This window comes from Lineus longissimus, chromosome 6 (genome assembly GCF_910592395.1).
Source record: "Lineus longissimus chromosome 6, tnLinLong1.2, whole genome shotgun sequence".
NCBI lineage: Eukaryota > Metazoa > Nemertea > Pilidiophora > Heteronemertea > Lineidae > Lineus > Lineus longissimus.
Genome location: NC_088313.1, coordinates 858,534 through 877,914, shown reverse-complemented (window position 1 = coordinate 877,914; position 19,381 = coordinate 858,534). Strand labels below are relative to the sequence as shown.

At 42.1% G+C, this 19,381-nt stretch overlaps 2 protein-coding genes across 3 annotated transcripts; both read left to right on the top strand.

Annotated features, from left to right (window-relative positions):
• The first annotated feature begins 5,621 nt into the window (after positions 1-5,621).
• LOC135488916 (somatostatin receptor type 5-like) lies at positions 5,622-15,724 on the top strand. 2 transcript variants are annotated; one of them, XM_064773852.1, is made up of 3 exons: positions 5,622-5,785; positions 13,679-13,783; positions 14,073-15,724. In XM_064773852.1, exons 2-3 carry the CDS (start codon positions 13,705-13,707, stop codon positions 15,314-15,316), a joined length of 1,323 nt encoding a protein of 440 aa, XP_064629922.1. In that variant the 5' UTR covers positions 5,622-5,785; positions 13,679-13,704; the 3' UTR covers positions 15,317-15,724. The 2 variants fall into 2 exon arrangements, with proteins under 2 accessions (XP_064629922.1, XP_064629921.1); XM_064773851.1 differs by having other exon boundaries at positions 5,622-6,030.
• Positions 15,725-16,692: 968 nt separating this feature from the next.
• Positions 16,693-19,380, top strand: LOC135489295 (free fatty acid receptor 4-like). Its single transcript, XM_064774585.1, has 2 exons — positions 16,693-16,779; positions 17,342-19,380. Exons 1-2 carry the CDS (start codon positions 16,707-16,709, stop codon positions 18,580-18,582), a joined length of 1,314 nt encoding a protein of 437 aa, XP_064630655.1. The 5' UTR covers positions 16,693-16,706; the 3' UTR covers positions 18,583-19,380.
• Position 19,381: the final 1 nt, after the last annotated feature.

Sequence of the window (19,381 nt, the reverse complement as noted above, 5' to 3'; positions counted from 1 at the left end):
ACACCAAAAATAATTAGCTTACTTTTGGACGCATTGAAAGATATCATAAAATCAACTGAAAACGTAGAAGCTGCATGTAACATTTTGTTTAAAGCACATACAGTCGGAGCTAACAGAACCATGTCATCGGCATAGGCGAAGGCGCCAACAAAAAGTAAACCGATATAACACCCCACACCCGACTTTTCAAGAGCAAACAAAATCTCATCGAAGTAGATATTGAATAAAACCGGAGACAACACTCCACCCTGTTTTACCCCGTTTTTAGCCGTAAACTCGCCTGACATGTGAGTCCCCCACCTAACTCTTATCCCCTAATTTGTATAAAATACATAGCCAAGAACCTAGCGACCAGGGGGCATAGCCCCTTACGTAGGAGAAGTCGAAATAGTTTGATAAAATGTACCTTATCAAAGGCCTTAGAGGCATCAAGCATTGCACAATATACATTGGTAATTTTTTGTTTCATGAACCACAAATTCCCGTCTGCATCTAGACTTTCCGGGGATTGCTAAAGGTCCTACGTATGACCTCCAGTAGTCATGAATAACTATGAGCTGACTATGAGCTCATGGAAAGCTAAGTATGACTGAGTTCGGCTCTCCATCTGATGCAGAAATACGCGGTTGTTTGGTAATCCGGGCTCGCCAGATAGTCAATTCCAATCTAGATCTCCCCGTCCCTGTGCAGTGTGGTTTGCAAAATACGATCATATTGAGTATTGTATCGTCTTGGAATATTATTTGAAACAACGGTTAGGAAGTGGTATATTCTTCATCTGACAAGCTTTCCTTTCCCCTGCAGTCATCTTCTTAAGCTGATCAATATAAACTTTGATTCTTTTATGACCTGGTATCCCGTGAACTGCTTTTAATTTCACCAGGACACACCTGTCCACCTTTACCGCTGCTTTAACATGAGGCCATTCGTAGCACAGCCAGAGTACTTTCCTCAATTGTATTTTCGCGTATTTTGCGCAGATTCCGACGAAAGCGTCATCTAGCGGGAACGTTTGTCTCTGGATGTTGTAGACGCGCGAGACATGGAACGATGCGCGATAAATCTCGCGAACCGTGTCCTGTGAGAATAGAACAGCGAAACCACACACAAAGGGTGGGAGGGTTTTGTATTTATAATCTGCGTAAGACAAGTACCACTTTCCATCAACATTCCTGCTAGGCAATGGGTTCTCATTATGAAGACCAGCGTATACGAACCTGACATTTTCCTTTTCCAGACCCATTGCGTAGTCTAAGATGTGTTCATAGATCACCAACACATCGTCATCAATTTTCAGCAAAAACTTAACATGTCCACATTCCGTCATCGTCCATTTCAAGCTTTCGAGAGCTGTATAGGTCATGTTACGGTACGCGTTCCAATGACTGGCCTGAATGATATCATTGTATATGAAACTTTCACTGTGCAGAATAGCATCTGTATTTGGATCTTTCGGTCGGGATGTTATAAATACGATTCGAAACCTCTTCCCGCGATATGGCAGGACCTTTACCGTCTCCCTTAGTTGAACTCGGTGACTGAAATGCCCTGGCTCACTCACCACAATAACAAGCAAATACACATCATCATCGCAGGAAGGAGGCGACAAAACCCGATCGTTTTCCAAGAGTGATGCTCGGTACAACATCTCCGATGTGTCCTCATCAAAACCTGCCGTTCTATCCAGGGACATATTTGTTTCATCGCCTGCCTTGCGAAGTCGCCTGGAGTGAAAAAATAAATTCTTCATGATGTACAACAGTACAGTAATGGCCAGAATGGTCAGAGCTAACTGAAAGAATCCCTTACTGCACAGCCGCATCTTCATATCGTGGATAGTTCCGAAACACGAAATTCTTTCCTTATATTTCAAATCGTGCTGTCAACTAACTGCGGCAACCAAATAGGTCAATAGAATTGAGTCAATCACCAGTACGTAATCCCAATATAGTCGTGAAAGGGCTATTTGGCAAGATTTTACCCGAGGATTTTTAACTCTATCCTTCAGAAGAAAAGTGAAAGAACCACTTATATCACCACTCTAACTGGATATATATGACATAGCTTCGATCCGTGATCTGTATAGTTAATGTCCTGATATCGTCCCCAATATAAATGCTTTGCAATGGTCAAGAAAAGGTGATGTTAGCATGAAAACTCCGTAGATTTTGATCCATTTTCTACTGCTGCCTTCGCGAATTATCAGAGAAAAAGACATGAACTCATCCTTCCACCCGCTGTTGAATGCATCCAGTCCGGTATGCGTCGATGTCATGCAGATCCCAATAGGCATTTTATGATTCATTTTGTTTATACAACCAAATGACAGCTGGTGAGGTAATACAATGACGCTATCCATGAATGGCAGGAATAATAAAATAATAAAACAGGGAAGAATTGACGTGGCCTAGATTTCGAGAGAGGCTGCCAATACATGTTCGAACATTGTGCACACACAAGCTATTTTAAAAATGGATGTGACAGCTTACCAAACAGCGACTTTTTCTTGTCCTGGACGCAAAGCAAAGCTGGCGAAACATTTATAACGGGTCACCGTCACTTATTATTGGACTTATCATAGCGCATTTACGGGGTTGCAACTATTTTGCTTTATAGTGTCACCAGGAAAGAAAAGCATGCGACCTAACGCCGATCTATTTGTATAAAGTGATAATTGGAAGGAATATAGTAGGAAATATCAATATAATAATCATTCCATGTCGTCTTTTGAGGGCATTTTTGATTGTAAAAATTATATGTGTCCGTCACCGGAGTCTCTGCAATGATAATTTTATCACAGCAGTCTCGCGCAAGTAGAAGTTCTTTACCTATTAGTTCTTCACTTATTAGTCTCAATGTCTGGCCCAAAGCCAGACGTTTTCCATTTCGATTTCACTACGATGTTTGACAAGAAGGAGCAGTGCGCGAGATATGCTAATGAGCAGACTTCCCTCGCTTGAGTTTCGGAAGGTTCCATATCGCGCTAAGCTGACCACTGCCATGACTGCTGACCATGACAGGCGTGCATTGGACTGGTACAGGTTGGAACTGAACATTGAATATGCTGGTGGTGACGCTTTCTGATGAGAAGTTGGTCGTGACTGATGCAGTATCCTTGGACTTGTCCACAGCATCGTTCAATCATTGCTCTCTGAGCTGCCTTGATTCTGTACTTACCCAAATACTGAGACCAAATGCCTGTTGACTGTGCTTTAAGAGAGACTGGCGCCATGCCTAGTCTCTCTTAAAGCACAGTCAACAGGCACCAACCCCCTCAGACTCAGAAACCACAAACGCCCAACCCTTCCTGCTACCTTAATACTTCTGGATGGAGAGCCGAACTCATTAATATTAAAGTAAAGTCTCCAGCTCGCCAAACAGGGTAGATTTTTTACCTGTTTGGCAAGCCCGGCTGGCCGAACAGGGTGGCTTTTTAGTGCTGTTTGGCAAGTGGCTCTCCAAACAGGACAAAAAAAGATGCCTGTGCGGCGAGCGGCTTACCAAATAGACCCGGCCTTTTAAAGTTCATTCGGTCATTGCCCCTGGAATGGGCGTTTTTATGCTATACATGTCCTTTCTCCAACCACGTGAAACAAGCTTGTGACGTCACAATCCAGAACATTCTTTTCTACCAGTGAACGATGTTGATTCGTGACTATTTAATGGAAGGATTATATTGGCTTCAAGTTTTACTGTTGAAAAAACCCCGCTGAAATTTCCTCTTGGAAGGGATTTTAACTGCGCATATTTTTGGGATTTTCCGTCACTTTGAACTGGTCGTTTGTGTTTGAAGCCTACGTCACAATCGAGACATTTCTTACCTACCAGTGAAAATGAGTTATTGTCTATTCGTAGGGCGCAGGCGCAGGTTACCGAACGTCACTTCCGATCTGTACAGATTTCTGAACTGTTCTTTTGTGTTTTGAACAATGAGTCATTGACTGTTCGTGATGGACGGCGGGGGCGCAGGGGGGGGCGGGGGCGCATGGAATGACGCAGCTGTTGGAGTAATCCCAGGACAATTGGTAGACGATCCTGAAGACATTGACGACAATGACACATCAAGAAGACATTGTCACATCCAGAAGACATTGTCACAACGATGTAGTTCTCGAATTTCACACCAGGTGACATTTTTTAGTTCTCGAACACTTTTTAGTTCTTTAATTTCACACCAGGTGACACTTTCACACCAGGTGCCATTGCTATGCTATGCTAGGCTATTTTATGCTATGCTATGCTATGCTATGCTAATCTAGCAATAGCATTAGCATTAGCATTAGCATTAGCATTAGGATTAGCATAGCATTAGCATTACCATAATATTTGCATTAGCATTAGCATTAGCATAGCATTAGCATCGCGCTGGTGACGAGTGTGTGAGATGGTTGGTGACGAGATTAGTTCTGCCCCGCAAAATCGACAGGAAAAAATCTTTCTTGCTATATGGATTGGATTGACCAAATAAGGAAAAAAATCCCCACGTGTATAGCTTACGCGCCCCGTCCTAAAGGGGGGCATATTAACATTCTTTAATTGTCAAGCGATTATATGCAGTTTTAGCATTGTTTCCGTAGAGTTTCCGTTGATTCCATTGATTCCGTCGATTCCGCTAAATCGACATGGCCCATTTATTTATATCATTCCGAGGATTTCGTTTTTGGAAGGCCCCTACAAGCGTTGTGTGTTGATGAAGGCCAACATCGGGGTATGAACGTTCGACGAATTTGCTTTTCGGGACAGAATCAAAACCAAGATGCAGTTCAAAGTATGTGTATTTCGCAGTCTCCTAGATCCTATGTACAGCCAAACTTCCGGAAATTCCCGAACATTGCCGAAAATAGGCGAAAATAACGTCAAATGTCAAGCACGGCAAACACAATAGGATTAATGCTTTCAAAGCACCTCATTTCAACCATGTCAATAAACTCTTCAACAAACACAAAGTTGTTGTCAACAAAAACAATGGCAACACCTGGCATCTTTCCCGCTGAACAAAGTACATGCTATTAAAATTAATATCATTAGGGGCCTACAGATAGTTTGCTAAAATTATAGTTTGGTATCTGTTTTCAAGAGTCATTCATCAGGCATATCAAAGGTGCACGATTGGCTAGATACAAAACGACATGTACTAAATAAAGTACTGGATGTAAAATCAATATTGCTCGTTTTATAAATAACACTGAAAGCAATATTTTCAGATGCGCCTTCAGTAATGAAATAAAAGCTATGTATAATAGGACACGGGGGCAGTCAAAGCAATTATAGGAAGGTGAAGACGCAACATCTTGCGCCGCCGAGGAGCACAACCCGCCGGTTAACAGTCCATGTACAATACGTGTTCTGCTGTTGTTCTTCCTTCACAAGGAATTGCCGTTGCCAAAACAGCCTATATCACGTGTTTTGCAGCAAATTGCATGAAAGACGTGTCGATGTGAAAGAATATAAGATGACTTCTTCTGCAAACAACTCATGATACATTGTCCGAAGCAATGTTTATTGAAAGAATTCAAATTAGGTACACAATCAAAACTTTTAGGACAAAGCTTGATAACCTGACCTCGGACTGTCAAGCTTTCGTTTGGGTCAGGCCATGCAATTTTTCTTTCCCGATAGCCTCGATAGCCTGTAGTCACTACTAGAAATATTGCGGGAAGAATCTCATCCGGGAAGCCCCCACTGCAGTGTTATAAGGCGCCACAGCAACCTAGATTAACAGGAAATTCAGTTTTCACCGCTTATTTCCAATTTGTGGCTTATCGAGCGAGTATCTCATCACTAGGTTTGTACACATTTCCGGGCTTGTTATCACCAGTTGTGTGTGGGACCTGAGTGTGGTTTGTTCACGAAGCGTCGGGAAATACTGACATGTCATACGAAAAACACATTTTGTGATTATCAGGGATTCTTACAAGTGTGATTTAAGGTGTGTCTGTAAGTCTGTGCGAACAGTGTGTTCTATCGTAAATGACCTGCAGATTGGCGTATGTGATGGACACAACTCAACGGAATATATTTGATTCTAAGGTACGTAGGCCCTATCCGTGTAGGCCCTATCCGTGTAGGCCCTATCCGTGTAGACCCTATCCGACTGCCTCTTTCACATTACGTTATTCTGGCCCCTAAAAAAGCCCTTGGCAGCCGGTGTCATAGTTGACCGGCATTAGTTGACACCGTGAAAAGGCATTGGTCAGGCATGCATATCATTAGGATTAGTGTTGTGCCACACCACTGTCTTTTGGTAAATGTGATCTGGTCACATTCCTCATCCTGAGTTCAACTCGGCACCCTTGGCCATGAAGAACGACATGAAGGTCGCAGCTTTATAAATCGCTTGTTTACTGGGCGCTTTAGAATCAAGATATCACTATACTACTAAAACCAACAATACAGTGCCATCCTGATTCTTCAGAAAACTGTGAAAAGTCTTTGAGAGGACGGTTTTAGTGTAATATCCGAGTGGTCTTGCACTTGAAGTTTCCTCAATTCCTTAAGATTCACTTCCCATGTCCGGGTTCCGAATAATCTCATGGGTCGCCGAGAAACCGGAGTTGAAAAAAACGGATGTAAATAAACGGGTCTCTGGTGCTTGACAGTTGTTGTTGTTCGCGTCATATTACTGTCAATTAGAGACAAACAGACGACAGTGCCGGCCTTGTTTTCATGGCATCGACGTATCTACGTTCATCAGAAAGTTTACATGTTGAGGAAAACATTGCGCTTTTTTTACAAATGGAATGTCCTTCTTAGCTAATTGTGTTGTGAAAACACTGGGGGAGTTTACTTGCATATTTGTTTTTTGAAGTTTGTTCATGTTTGTTTGTTATTCTGTGTCGTGTATGTTAGTTTTGGCGAACAGCGGTCACAAACAACATTGATGTCGGCAATTTAAATTGAAAATAAAAAATGTGGATGCGGGCTCTCGGTATCTTAACTCACGTTAAAAAACAACACAGGCTGTGACTTTTTTCTTCCTATGTGAAAAATCCATATCATTCTGTTAGTTGCCCTTTTTGTAACACGACGACCCGGTACCCAGACCACGACCACTGGATTGGGCGGTCCCAATGACCAAATTCACCCCTCTAATCCGACCAAAGGGCCTGATGCCGTGAAAAGACGAATGCTGCCATGAGTTCTGTGAAGAAACTGATTGTGGCAAATTTGTGATGCTACAGATGAAAAAAAATTCAAGTCCAAATATTTTTTTCACTTGTTTTTTTCTGCTCAAAGTGAAGAAACATCATCAGTCCCAAAAATTGTTTGGCTTTGAAAAATGTTCAGAATTTGGAACTGATGAAAAAATTCAACTCTGAAGGGTGAAAAAAATTCTGAGTCCAAATATTTTTTTCACTTTTTTTCGGCTCAAAATGAAGAAACATCATCAGCCCAAAAAAATGTTGGCCTTGAAAATTTTTCAGAATTTTGAACTTATGAAAAAGTTCAACAATTTTGGCGGGAAAACTTAATCATGCATTTTGTCCCCGGAGTTTCAACTTCACTATTGCGACCACCCCGGTAACGCGACCATTCATCCTCGGTCCCATGAGTGGTCGTGTTACCGGGGTTCCACTGTACAACTGACAAGACTAAGAGAGGGTTAGGGATGACCTTCACAAACTAAACGTTCTTAACTATTTAAAGTCTTCATTTCCCGGAGAGACAGTCATTTCCGTCTGGTCGGTCAAGAACGCCTGGCACGAGTGGCATCTGGGTCAGCCGATACGAACAAACTCGCGCAACTTTATAATTCTTCATGTCGTCATCTCTACAGACATCAGCAGTTTCTGAGTCAAAAGCCAGTGGTGTTGCACAACACTCGATCAGCGTTAGTGTTAGGCCCCTAACCAAGGCTCTTTCACGGTGTAAACTAAAGTCGGTGTAACAGTAACAAACGCCCCCTTGGAAAAAGTGTTCGGCCCTATTGTATTCTGTAATATGGTTCTATAGAGACCCAATAGCTCACAGATTGAAGTTCATAATAGAATCCTTTGTTTCCCGGGCATTCTATCCTAGGACATTTCAATCTTCTACACCGGCTGTGAATAGAAACGTTTCAGTTGTAGAACGAAACTCAAAGCACTCCGACATAGTTCACGCGCCCGCGCCATGAACTGCAACTTGCTTTGCTGATCCCCTTGAATATCTGGATTGAAAATGCCGATAAGATCATTGCCATATTCTATTTACGATTTCCTTAATTCATATCTTATTCAGCGTCGATGTATGTACATGGGTACATGTACATGTACATTGATCACTACGATTTCGGTTGTTTCAGGTAAAGCTATACTTTTGTAATATAATGAGGTGAAACAATAAGTCTATTTGTTTCTAGGCATCCTACCTTGCATTGGTTCCAATGTCCGCTTGTCGGGTCTTGTCCGCTTGTCGGGTCAACTATGACACCGGCTGCCCAGGGCTATGTAACATTTCTATTTGTGATAACACACTCACACTCCTCCGACATACAGGGGAAGACCTTCATCATGTTCATTTCTCTCTGCAAATGTATACTATAAGTCTGTTATGATTGTTTGTACCAGGCCGATGCTGACCCATGAGCAATCGTCTCATCTATACCATCATTTCACCCGTGTTTTTTTATTGTCAACATAATTAGGTCGCTAGTTAACATACTAATCCACTTGGCCACGGAAAACCAATTCAACTGTTTACATATGTATTGTGGTACCATGTACAATATCGACCGTTTAGATCGGTGTAAACCAAAATTGGCCCATGGTCATTGATGTCTCGGGTGATATGAATAAAGGCTATCAAATGCTTTTACTTCAATTTTGTACAGAAAGGCCTAGTGTAAATGTACATGGAGTTTTAGATAAAAGCATTTACTACTCTTTATTCATATCACCCCTTGTCTCGTCACAACCTGCGCGAAATGTTTTGTCTATCCCACGTGGTCTGTATTGACAGTATCTTCATAAAGACCCTTTCAACGCAGCTCAGTTCTCTTTATATGTCACTTGCAACGGGAATTCTCAAGGGTAAAAAAACTACACGCTGAACTAAAAGGAAATCCGTGACCTTGGTGGTTGGAGTGCAAGGCTCATCATCAAGAGGTGGCGGGTTCGATTCACGGAAGGATCACAGTGTTTGATATCCTCAGCAAGACACCTAACTGTACATTGCTCTCCCCGACCTGGTGACCAAATGGGCACCAGATGTACCTGGAAAGTTCACCGAGGGGGGGTGAAGACCGGGAAAATCGAGCAGACGATATTCCCTTTTCAGTCATCTGGACTTCATTTTGTAAATAAGCATCATTGTTGCATAAATATGAAGTAACACTTTGGTTAACTCATAACAGCAATTAATATAATAATGATGTTTATTACATCGTGGTTTAATCCGGTGTCTAAACTAGCAATTAGTGGTATACTGTGACCATGAGTATTACATAATACAGGGATATTATGTAGTCTTAGACAATGGATTGCGATGTAACACGGTGAAAGAGGAATTTCTTTGGCCTAGTGTAACATTTTCCGCTCATTAGTTGTCATCATCAAGTGATTCTTACTCGAGGTGTCTCTCCCTCTTAACACATGTAATGGGCGTGAATTTGAAATGTTGCCAATATTTCTCAATTTATCCTCGCTCAGAAGTCGAAGTGGGGGATTTAGCAAACTCACATTCATTTCTTGCACGGGACAGCTAGCGGCTAGCGGCTTCCAAAAGGACTTGATAATCCACACTGTGACGGTCGGTGTTCTTAACGTGAGGCCTAATTTCTCCAGGAAGAGGAGGTATACAATTTCAAAATGCAATATCAATTTTTACAGAACCGGTGTGCAAAGGATAGTAGTCCTAGGGCTGATAGTCCGTGTAACAATAGCCCGCATTGCTAAATGTTTTGGTTAGGGTTAGCGGTACAATAGATCATGCTGCTTAATTGATCAAATACAATGCTACCGGACTATGACTCCAGGGGGACTATATCCGCTGTCACACCGGAAGGAACCTTGTACATTTCCACAGCCCATAAAAGTGCAAATCTGTTAAATAATTGAATGATGATGGGGGGGGGGTATAAAATTATTCTATAAAGGCCATCCCGGTGTAACAGTAACAAATGCCCCCCTGGAAAATGTGTCCGGCCCTATTGTATTCTGCAATATGGTTCTATAGAGACCCTGGCCGTCAATAGCTCAGAGATTGAAGCGCATAATAGAATCCTTTGTTTCCCGGGCATTCTGTCCTAGGACATTTTAAACTTCTGTACACCGGCAATACTTAGAGATTAGCAGTTGACACCTTCAAAACATTGCCACTGTTGTTACGTGCTTTCTTTCTCACCGCGCGCCAATGTTTTGATACAATCAGCAACAGAACGTGCTCTATCTTGTGTATTCAATGTACATATTCTGAACTCTTCAAACATGGTTTGTTGATTCCTCGGGAATCAATTATCGTATTGTTATCAATCTACTGATGTGATGTTTCCAATCTAAGTTGGCCTGATAGAATGTACATTTTCTGTTGCACATGCAGTGCACTCTATGAGTGTGATACTCCGATAGATCATGGAACGGAGTGTAGACCTGTTCAAGGTCTGTTCTCTGGACGATACCGGGAGTCCCAGGAGCGTGTTGTTCGCTGATCCTGGTTTATGCCAAGACCTTAGAACTGATTTCCTACTTGGCTGACATCTTGTTACTGAACTGTAATACTGTGATCACAAATAGTAATGTTACACAGCCCAGGGGCAGCCGGTGTCATAGTTGACCCGCTTTAGTTGACACTATGAAAGATCATTGGTCAGGCCTACTCTGAGGGTAATCTAGCGTTGTGCAACAGCACTATTTTTGGTAAATGGGATCTGGTCACGTTCATGAGTTCGACTGAGTACCTTTGGTCAGAATGATATGAAAAAACACCTCATAAGAATGCCTCACTGAAATATGGGCGAGGCACCTTGGTTTTGGTTTTCGGTTTGAACACCACCCCGCTGTGCTCTGTGTGCCCATTTATGGTACGACCACCTGTTCCCCATAGTTATCTGACCTATTGTTTCACTGCGATATCCTATATCAATCTTCGAGAAAGGAAACATATCAACATTATTCTAGGTGAATATTTTCCTTAGCAGGCCAATAGGCCATTAGAGGTGATAACACTTCAGGCCGAAATATGTTAAGTTGTCAACATTGTCCTGGATAGCGAAGGTCAAATCATCCATCATCAGAAATGACTTAAGGCCTGTGTACACTAGACTGGGTCATCAATGTGTGATAAGGGAGTTCCTCTAGGGTGGAGTTTCGGTGACTCGATGAGGCTACGTGCAATGATGTCAGACTTAGGATAGTCTGAAATCATTCACGTGATTAGTCCGGGCTCGAATGCGTTCGGGTGCGACTCTTACACGACATGCGCACTTTTGACATGACGTATTAATGTCACGTGCTACTCTCACTCCCCTCGACTGAGTTCCAGCCGAACTCGGCCAAAGATACAGCTTTACTTCATGACTTTAGCAAATATTCCATAATCATAGTCCCAGGCTTAATGCGAGATAGTATACTGAACTCAAAACGAACGATAATACATGTAGATTCACCAAAACATTCAATAGAGCAGTAATTATGAATTCTAAAAGGCCTTAGTCACAGTATATCATTGTTTCTAATACAAAATACATTACGCCTCGTTTTGATCGGAGCGGTCTTGGTATCGTAACCAATGACCGCCTGGGTAGGTATAAAATTCTGAATTTTAGCAGACGAATTATTTTCACCAAGAAGCAACGACTCAGCCCCACACAACAATGTCAAGAACACGAGATTTTGAAGTATTCCCCGATATATTGGGATTTGTGAAGTAGGGAGGATACCCGAGGACTCTTTCGAGGTCGTCAGTCAGGATTCAGAAGAGGTCAAAGACGAGGAAATGGTAGAAATCGAGCTAGCAGACTGGGAATTCCCTTGCTGCGTGACGTCATCTTCACAAGCAACAATATGGCGGAGTTCCGGACACCAGGCTGGATCATTCTTTGACGAAAACGGAACATATATACCTTTCAAATCGTATTTAATTTGTTTAATTTTGAAACCTTTTAGAATAGAAATTAATACCTCGCTGTCGGTCATTGGTTGTATAATCAAGACCGCTCGGGTAGACCTCAAATTACGTCCAAAACCCTCGGCGAAGCGCCTCGGGTTTTGGACTGCATTTTCGGTCTACCCGAGCGGTCTTGATTATACAACCAATGACCGCCAGCTCGGTATTAATTCCTAAAATCAACAAAGCATAACTAAATGGACAAGATCGGATAATGGTAATACGGGTTAAAATGAACATTCAATCATGGAAGGTAAATACACCATATCGAAGTCGTAGTGCATTTTGTGCATAAATGCATGTAAAAATAGTCAATCATAGTCAACACATGTTGATTCCCACAGTTTATAGGAAGTACAAAAAGCGTTTTACTTCCAAGATAAATTTGACCTGGTCGATAATCATTGCTGATTCCCGCGCTCGAGCTTGAGCCAGTTCGGCCATTTATCAATGGAGATGATACTTGATTACCTGGCGAGACAAGACAAGATAGCTCATACCCTTGCTTAGAGGAAAGGAAACCCAGAAGGCATATTCACATAAAGAAGCACAGGAAGTGGAACATGAATAGACATCAACCAAAACACTTTTGGAGGGATTATTTGAATCTCAGGGAAATGGCCTTCACATTGTACATGTATCCAGTTCGTCACATCATGACTCATGAACTGGTGCCGTAGACTGGTATTTTCCTATGTTAGTTCCAGTCCTCGATCACATGATCATCGTTGACGCAAGACTATTCATATTTAGATTGCTGCTAGGAAACGTCGTTCGCAGCTAATAAGCTTCTTTTTGATTTGAGATCATTTTCGAAGTATTTTAAGGCATTCTTATCAATTGTTACAACAAGCATGTGAAGACTTATCCATAAACTTATCCATACATGGTTGTGACTGGGTCATCAAAAGATTAAATTTGGACAAATCTATACTATTATGATCAAAGTGGCCGCAAAATCCCTTTTCGTGCAAGACAGCTACGCTGAGGATGTTTTGTTTTGTCATCCAAGGTCATTGTGCTAAGCTAGGCTATCCTATGACGTATTAGAATATGCTAAATATTTTAGACATTTATGGATACCAAATATAATACGATCCAAGAGCAATCCGATTGCTTTAGATCTTCTTGGAATAAGTTGGCCTATTTGACTTGACATGTTTGAGGAAGTATCATTTCTTTACAACTCGCTGTAGCATAGTATGAGGCAGGCCAATCGGGCTGGTCACGAGAAAAATACACCCAACTGGTGTAAGTAATAACATTTCATTTTTATGACGTCACTTTCTATAAATAAGAAAAATATGTCACTTATTGTAACATTTCTGACTACTGGCGATAGTACAGTATCAACCATGAGATGAAAATACATTGAATTGCTTGGAATTAGAGAGAACGTGACAGGGTCACGTTCTATAAGTAGAAACTTTAGTGCTGTTCGATCCTAAAATAGAAATCGACAGACGAGTGTGGCATCATAAGGTCAAAATCTCGTGCTGATCTCTTAAACTTTGCAGCCTGATTTGATGATTTGTGGGCGTTCACTTCTATATAAACATTGGGGTCTGATGTGAAACCTGTATTACTGTTTCAGGAAGGGTGACACTAGCACATACAGAGATGGCCACGGTAGGATATAATCCTGGGGAGATGATAGACTCAACCATAGTAGTCGTGGCGGATGAAATCATAGACAACGGTAGGTTTCAAACGACGAAAACACCACCTTAGTACGTGATATCTAAATGATATAACGAAGAAACACCGTATGATGGGGTATCGACAAATTACGAAAAAAAACACCGAATGATAAGATCCAACAAGTCGGAAAAGAAAATATTAGTTTAAGCTTCGTGTGGCAAATTAGGGTAATAACAAGTCCAAATCGTTTTTGTGTCAGCTAAGTAGAGAGTGAATGTATGATATAGAAGCATATTTTAAATACGTTTTATACTATTTTGTGACCCTTCATGATTGTCTTCTTACAGCTGCCCCGATAGTGATAGAATACACCGCCGAGTTCAACCGTTCGTGGTTAGTCCGCATCGGAGAAGACCGGAACCGTTCGTACTTTACGTACTATTCCGAATTCAACCGAAGTTCTCCTGGGATCGTCCACGTAGAAATCTTCTTCCTTGTACTTCTGACTATAGTGTCGACAGTCGGAAACGGTTTGATAATGTATGTGGTGCTTTCAAACAAAAAACTGCGGACTAACACAAATCTATTTATAGCCAACATGTGCGTGGCAGACATCTTGTTCACGTTGACGAATCCTGTGATCGGGGTTGTTCGGTATCAGGAGTCGTGGGAGCTCGGAGAGACGTCGTGCGGATTCTTACTCTATAACCAAGTCGTCTGTGCCGTGGTGCTGCTTTGGAGCATGACTCTCATAAGCATGGACAGACATCGCTGCATTGTGAAAACACTGTACAAACGCTTGACGGAGCTTGCCGCAAAGATTGCCATAGCTGTTTGTTGGATTCTCACACTAGGTTTAGCAGTCCCGGTGATCATTTATTTCAACGTTGAAGAATTTGACTTTGGGACTACCACAGTTAAGATTTGCACTTTAATGTGGCCAACAGGAGCATTAGTGCGTATTTCAACCGTCTTTGTGACAATTTTGGTTGTTTTTGCGTTCTTCATTCCATTCGTTATCATATTATTTAACTATATTAGCATATTTAAAACACTATGGAAGACGCGGAACACAATGATACGCCAACTGTCCAGCTATATACCGAAAAAATCGCACCAACCCGACGGCAAGGCGAAAAGACAAACTATCATGGAGGCAAGAAACCGGCGAGATTTCCGTGTAGTGAAAATGTTGGTTTCGACTGTGGGGATATTTACCTTGATGTGGTTGCCAATGTGTATTGTGTTTCTTCTTATTCTTAAAGACGGTATCACCGAATCAATGAAAACAAGTTCATGGGCGTTCCTTCTCGCTACCTGCATTGCCTTCGCTAATGCTTGTGTCAATCCAATAATATATGGTTTATTCAATGAAAAATTCCGTCTTGAGATCCGAAAATTGTTTCGCCGATTCCGATTCCCCGGAACGAAACGAAAGGAGTCGGCAAGCAGGTCAAACATTCAGTCCGTTAGCGCCCTAGCGGATATTGACGCAACTATCACTCCGTCCAACTCAAGTGAGCAATGGAAGGACAGTTGCATTAGCATCCCTGAGACAATCAAGACTACAGAGACCGAACTACAGGAATAGAGGTCCATTCCACACGAACGTTTCACGAAACGCATCAAGCATAAAGCGAGTGCTGAGATTCATTTGTGGACAGCTTCTTTGCCAGATACGCATGTACCACCTCGGGTCAGGAGAAGAAACCATCTTTAAGAGAGGCATAATGTTGTAAAGATGGTTTGTTTTCCCGCACCTAGGTCGTCCAGGCGTATCAGGCAAAGAGCCAATATTGTTTATGCAGCGTGGTATTCTGTAAATAGTTTTCTACTGGGCGTCCCAATTAATTCGTATTCATCAAACTGGTATTCCGTTATTTTTTTGTTAATTTGAAAATAATTGTTTGATTCGGGTTTATTTCTGTTATAGAGACGAATTTGACGCATGCAGTTGTGATGAAGTACGTCTATTTGTAATAAACGAGATAAATTATCATAGATTACAATCTTGCTGTTATTTTTCGATATTTTATGTTGCGTGCCTTTTCAATTCCGTGGGCCGGTGTAAAAGTAAAAAGTGTCCCCCCTGGAAAAAGTGTCCGGCCCTATTGTATTCTGCAATATGGTTCTATAGAGACCCTGACCGTCAATAGCTCAGAGATTAAAGCGCATAATAGAATCCTTTGTTCCCGGACATTTTATCCTAGGACATTTTAAACTTCTACACCGGGATGGGTGACAGCATCATGAGAAGCCCCGTAGTTTGCGTTCAGAATTAGCCAAGAAAGGAACGAAGTCCCAATGATGATCATGATCATAAACCAAATTCCGGAGCAGCTCAATAGTCTTCAGGCCCATCCAACTCTTGGCACAATTTGGCAGATATCGCGCCGATGAGCAAAACGACATTGGGCCGATATCGGCTACCAGCATCTTATAGTCTTTCTTCGATGTCGATGGTAGGCGCACTGGGGAAACAGCCTATCTGGAGACGGCCAGCTCTGGGTGACATACATGGAGTGCTAGCGGAATAGCCTGTCTTGAAGCTTTGGGCGTATAGTGCATTCGGGGGAACAACCCATCTTGAAGACAGATCAGTGCTAGCACTTGGCGATGGTGTATTGGGGAACAACCCAAACAAAAAAACGATCGACAGCGCCAATGAGACATGTGTCAACATCACCAGTCGTTTCGGAAATATCGGCTGGTTCATATTTCCGATCACTCGTAATTGACATTGTGCCATCGTGTTAAGACGGTCAGTACTAAAATAAATTATCGTCAGCATTTCATGACATACAGGCCACGTGTAAAATGTACAGCATTGTTCGTAAAGTTGAAATTGACGTCATGTCAGCACTTATTGTCTTGTGCTGGTCAGCCCGGCGATGACGACATCAGCATGAAAAAAAATATAAAGAGAAAATTTGTTGACAATTTATCATATCTACTGAGTCTGGAAAGGGGACTATACAGATATGGATACCGTTGGATACCGCGGGAAGATGCTGGAGACATCGGGAGTTGTGGCGGATGCAGTCATAGGCAAAGGTACGTGTCCGACGATAACGCAATATCGAAGTGTTCCTCTGTGTGTAATACATGTAGATTTGATGTTCTGTTGAGAGTTAGGATGACCATGAACGTTTTTATGAGACCAAAACAGGAACTCTAAAGATGTGAATAATTGGGCTTGACACCCCGCAAAACCAGGTGTACAGGTTTAGTGACAGGTTCGTCTTTCACCACAAATGATCCATGTCAACGATTTTTAGGAGAGATCTCTCTTAAAATTGTGTTTCAGGGTTGGCGTAGGAAATTTCTAATAGCAATTTCTATGACGACGACTTGGTAGTTACCTTTTAGGATTTCGATGTGTCATCGAATTTTCTGCCTGCGTAACAACGTTATTCTCAATGTATAAATTGCTATTGACATTATATCACATATCCCATCATATAAAAGCGAAGTGATAACTTCCTACCATACCTACTGACCGACTGATTTGTCAGTGTCCTATATAAATGTTAACAAAGAAGGATTTTGTTTATTGATGGTAGTAATAACCCTCTTCCCCAATGTCGAAATTCATTATTTCATTGTTTTTTTTCAGGCGCGCCATTAATGTTAGAATACACAGCCGAGTTCAACCGTTCGTGGTTAGTCCGCATCGGAGAAGACCGGAACCGTTCGTACTTTACGTACTATTCCGAATTAAACCGAAGTTCTCGTGGGATCGTCTACGTAGAAATCTTCTTCCTGTTACTACTGGCTCTCGTGTCGACAGTCGGAAATCTCTTGATTGCATATGTGGTGCTCTCAAACCAAAACAAGAAAAAGAAATACAAGACGAACACCAATCTGTTCATAGCCAACATGTGTGTGGCAGACATCTTGTTTACGTTGCCGAATCCAGTGATTGCCATTGTTCGCTACCAGGGGGCGTGGAAACTCGGTGCTTCCTGTGGAATTTTACAATATAACCAAGTGGTCTGTGGTGTGGTGTTGATCTGGAGTATGGCTCTTATTAGCATGGACAGACATAGCTGCATTGTGAAAACACTGTATAAACACTTAAACGAGCTTACCGCAAAAATCGCCATAACTGTTTGTTGGGTTTCATCCTTTGGTTTCGCTATCCCGATCTACATCTACTTTAGCGTTGAAGAGTTTGACTTTGGTGCCGACAAGGTTAAAATTTGCACTTTAATGTGGCCGAAAGGTCCATTGGTGCGTGTTTCAGCCGTTTATGTGACAATTTTAGTGGTTGTTTTTTTCATCACTCCATTCGTTATAATAACATATAATTATGTCAGCTTATTCAAAACGCTATGGAAACAGAGGGAGAAAATGAAACGCAGACTGTCTGAAGAGAAAAGACCGCGCCACCCCGACAGCAAGGCAAAACAGGCAAACGAATTATCAGGCGCAAGAAACCAACGAGAATTCCGTGTTGTGAAAATGCTGGTTTCAACCGTGGTTGCATTTGCCATCATGTGGTTGCCAATGGCTCTTCTGTTCCTCCTGGTCCTGAAAGATGGCATTACCGAAGCAATGAGAACGAGTTCATGGGCGTTCCTTCTAGCTGTCTGTATTGCTTTTGCTAATGCTTGCATTAATCCAATAATCTATGGTTTATTTAATCAAGAAATCCGTCGCGGTATCAGGCATGTTTTTCGCCGGTTTCAAATGCCCGGAACGAAGCAGGGGGAGTCGACAAGCAGTTCAAACTCTCCTCCTCCAATTCCCCTCACGGATATGGACGGCACTGTCACGTTGGGCGCAAGTGGAGAACGGAAGGACAGTTGTTTTACCACCACTGAACCACCCACGGCAGTGGAGACACGATTGTAGGAATAAAGGTCTTCTGTTTCAACCAACTGTTTTTCAGATAGATTTGCTGACCTCTTGTCACTAAACTGTAATAGTGTGATCACAAATAGTAATGTTACACAACCCTGGGCAACCGGTGTCGTAGTTGACCTTAAAACCTTTCGCAAGATCGATAATGAAAAGGAAGTGACTACTTGGCAAGCCCGGCTTACCAAACAGCGACCTTTTCTTGTCCTGAATGGAGAGCCGAACTCATTAATATTAAAGTACAGTCTCCAGCTCGCCAAACAGGGTAGATTTTTTACGACCTGTTTGGCAAGCCCGGCTGGCCGAACAGGGTGGTTTTTTAGTGCTGTTTGGCAAGCGGCTCTCCAAACAGGACAAAAGAAGATGCCTGTTCGGCGAGCGGCTTGCCAAATAGACCCGGCCATAATGAAAAACACGTTAACGCTTTATGCCATGCGGTGCCTCTGGGACAAAGTTCGCGCTGTAAACAGTGTATATCAAATGCATTGTCCGATGCACGAAGAGCAGGCACGGGTTAGACAAAATCTTTACTTTTTTTTACCTAACAACTTTCTTTAACCCTCCTAACTAACGCAAACAGAAATGACGAGAATGTACTGACTGCACAAGACAGTTCAAATAGTACTACATGCTGATCTGTTAATATCCTCTCTCTCTCAGTTTGATATCCGGGGGATTCTGTGATGGATCGAGAGGTGTCTTAATGGACGAGGTTATGACGCTCCACCTATGCATGATGATGTAAATACTGTAAATAGTTGCATGTCATTATTTGAACTAAGTTTATATCAAT

Excerpts from the sequence above, each read along its gene's own strand:
- LOC135488916 (XM_064773852.1), top strand. The coding sequence starts at position 13,705 with ATGGCCACGGTAGGATATAATCCTGGGGAGATGATAGACTCAACCATA. Across the intron at positions 13,784-14,072 it reads GGATGAAATCATAGACAACG|CTGCCCCGATAGTGATAGAA; the intron begins GTAGGTTTCAAA and ends GTCTTCTTACAG.
- LOC135489295 (XM_064774585.1), top strand. The coding sequence starts at position 16,707 with ATGGATACCGTTGGATACCGCGGGAAGATGCTGGAGACATCGGGAGTT. Across the intron at positions 16,780-17,341 it reads GGATGCAGTCATAGGCAAAG|GCGCGCCATTAATGTTAGAA; the intron begins GTACGTGTCCGA and ends GTTTTTTTTCAG.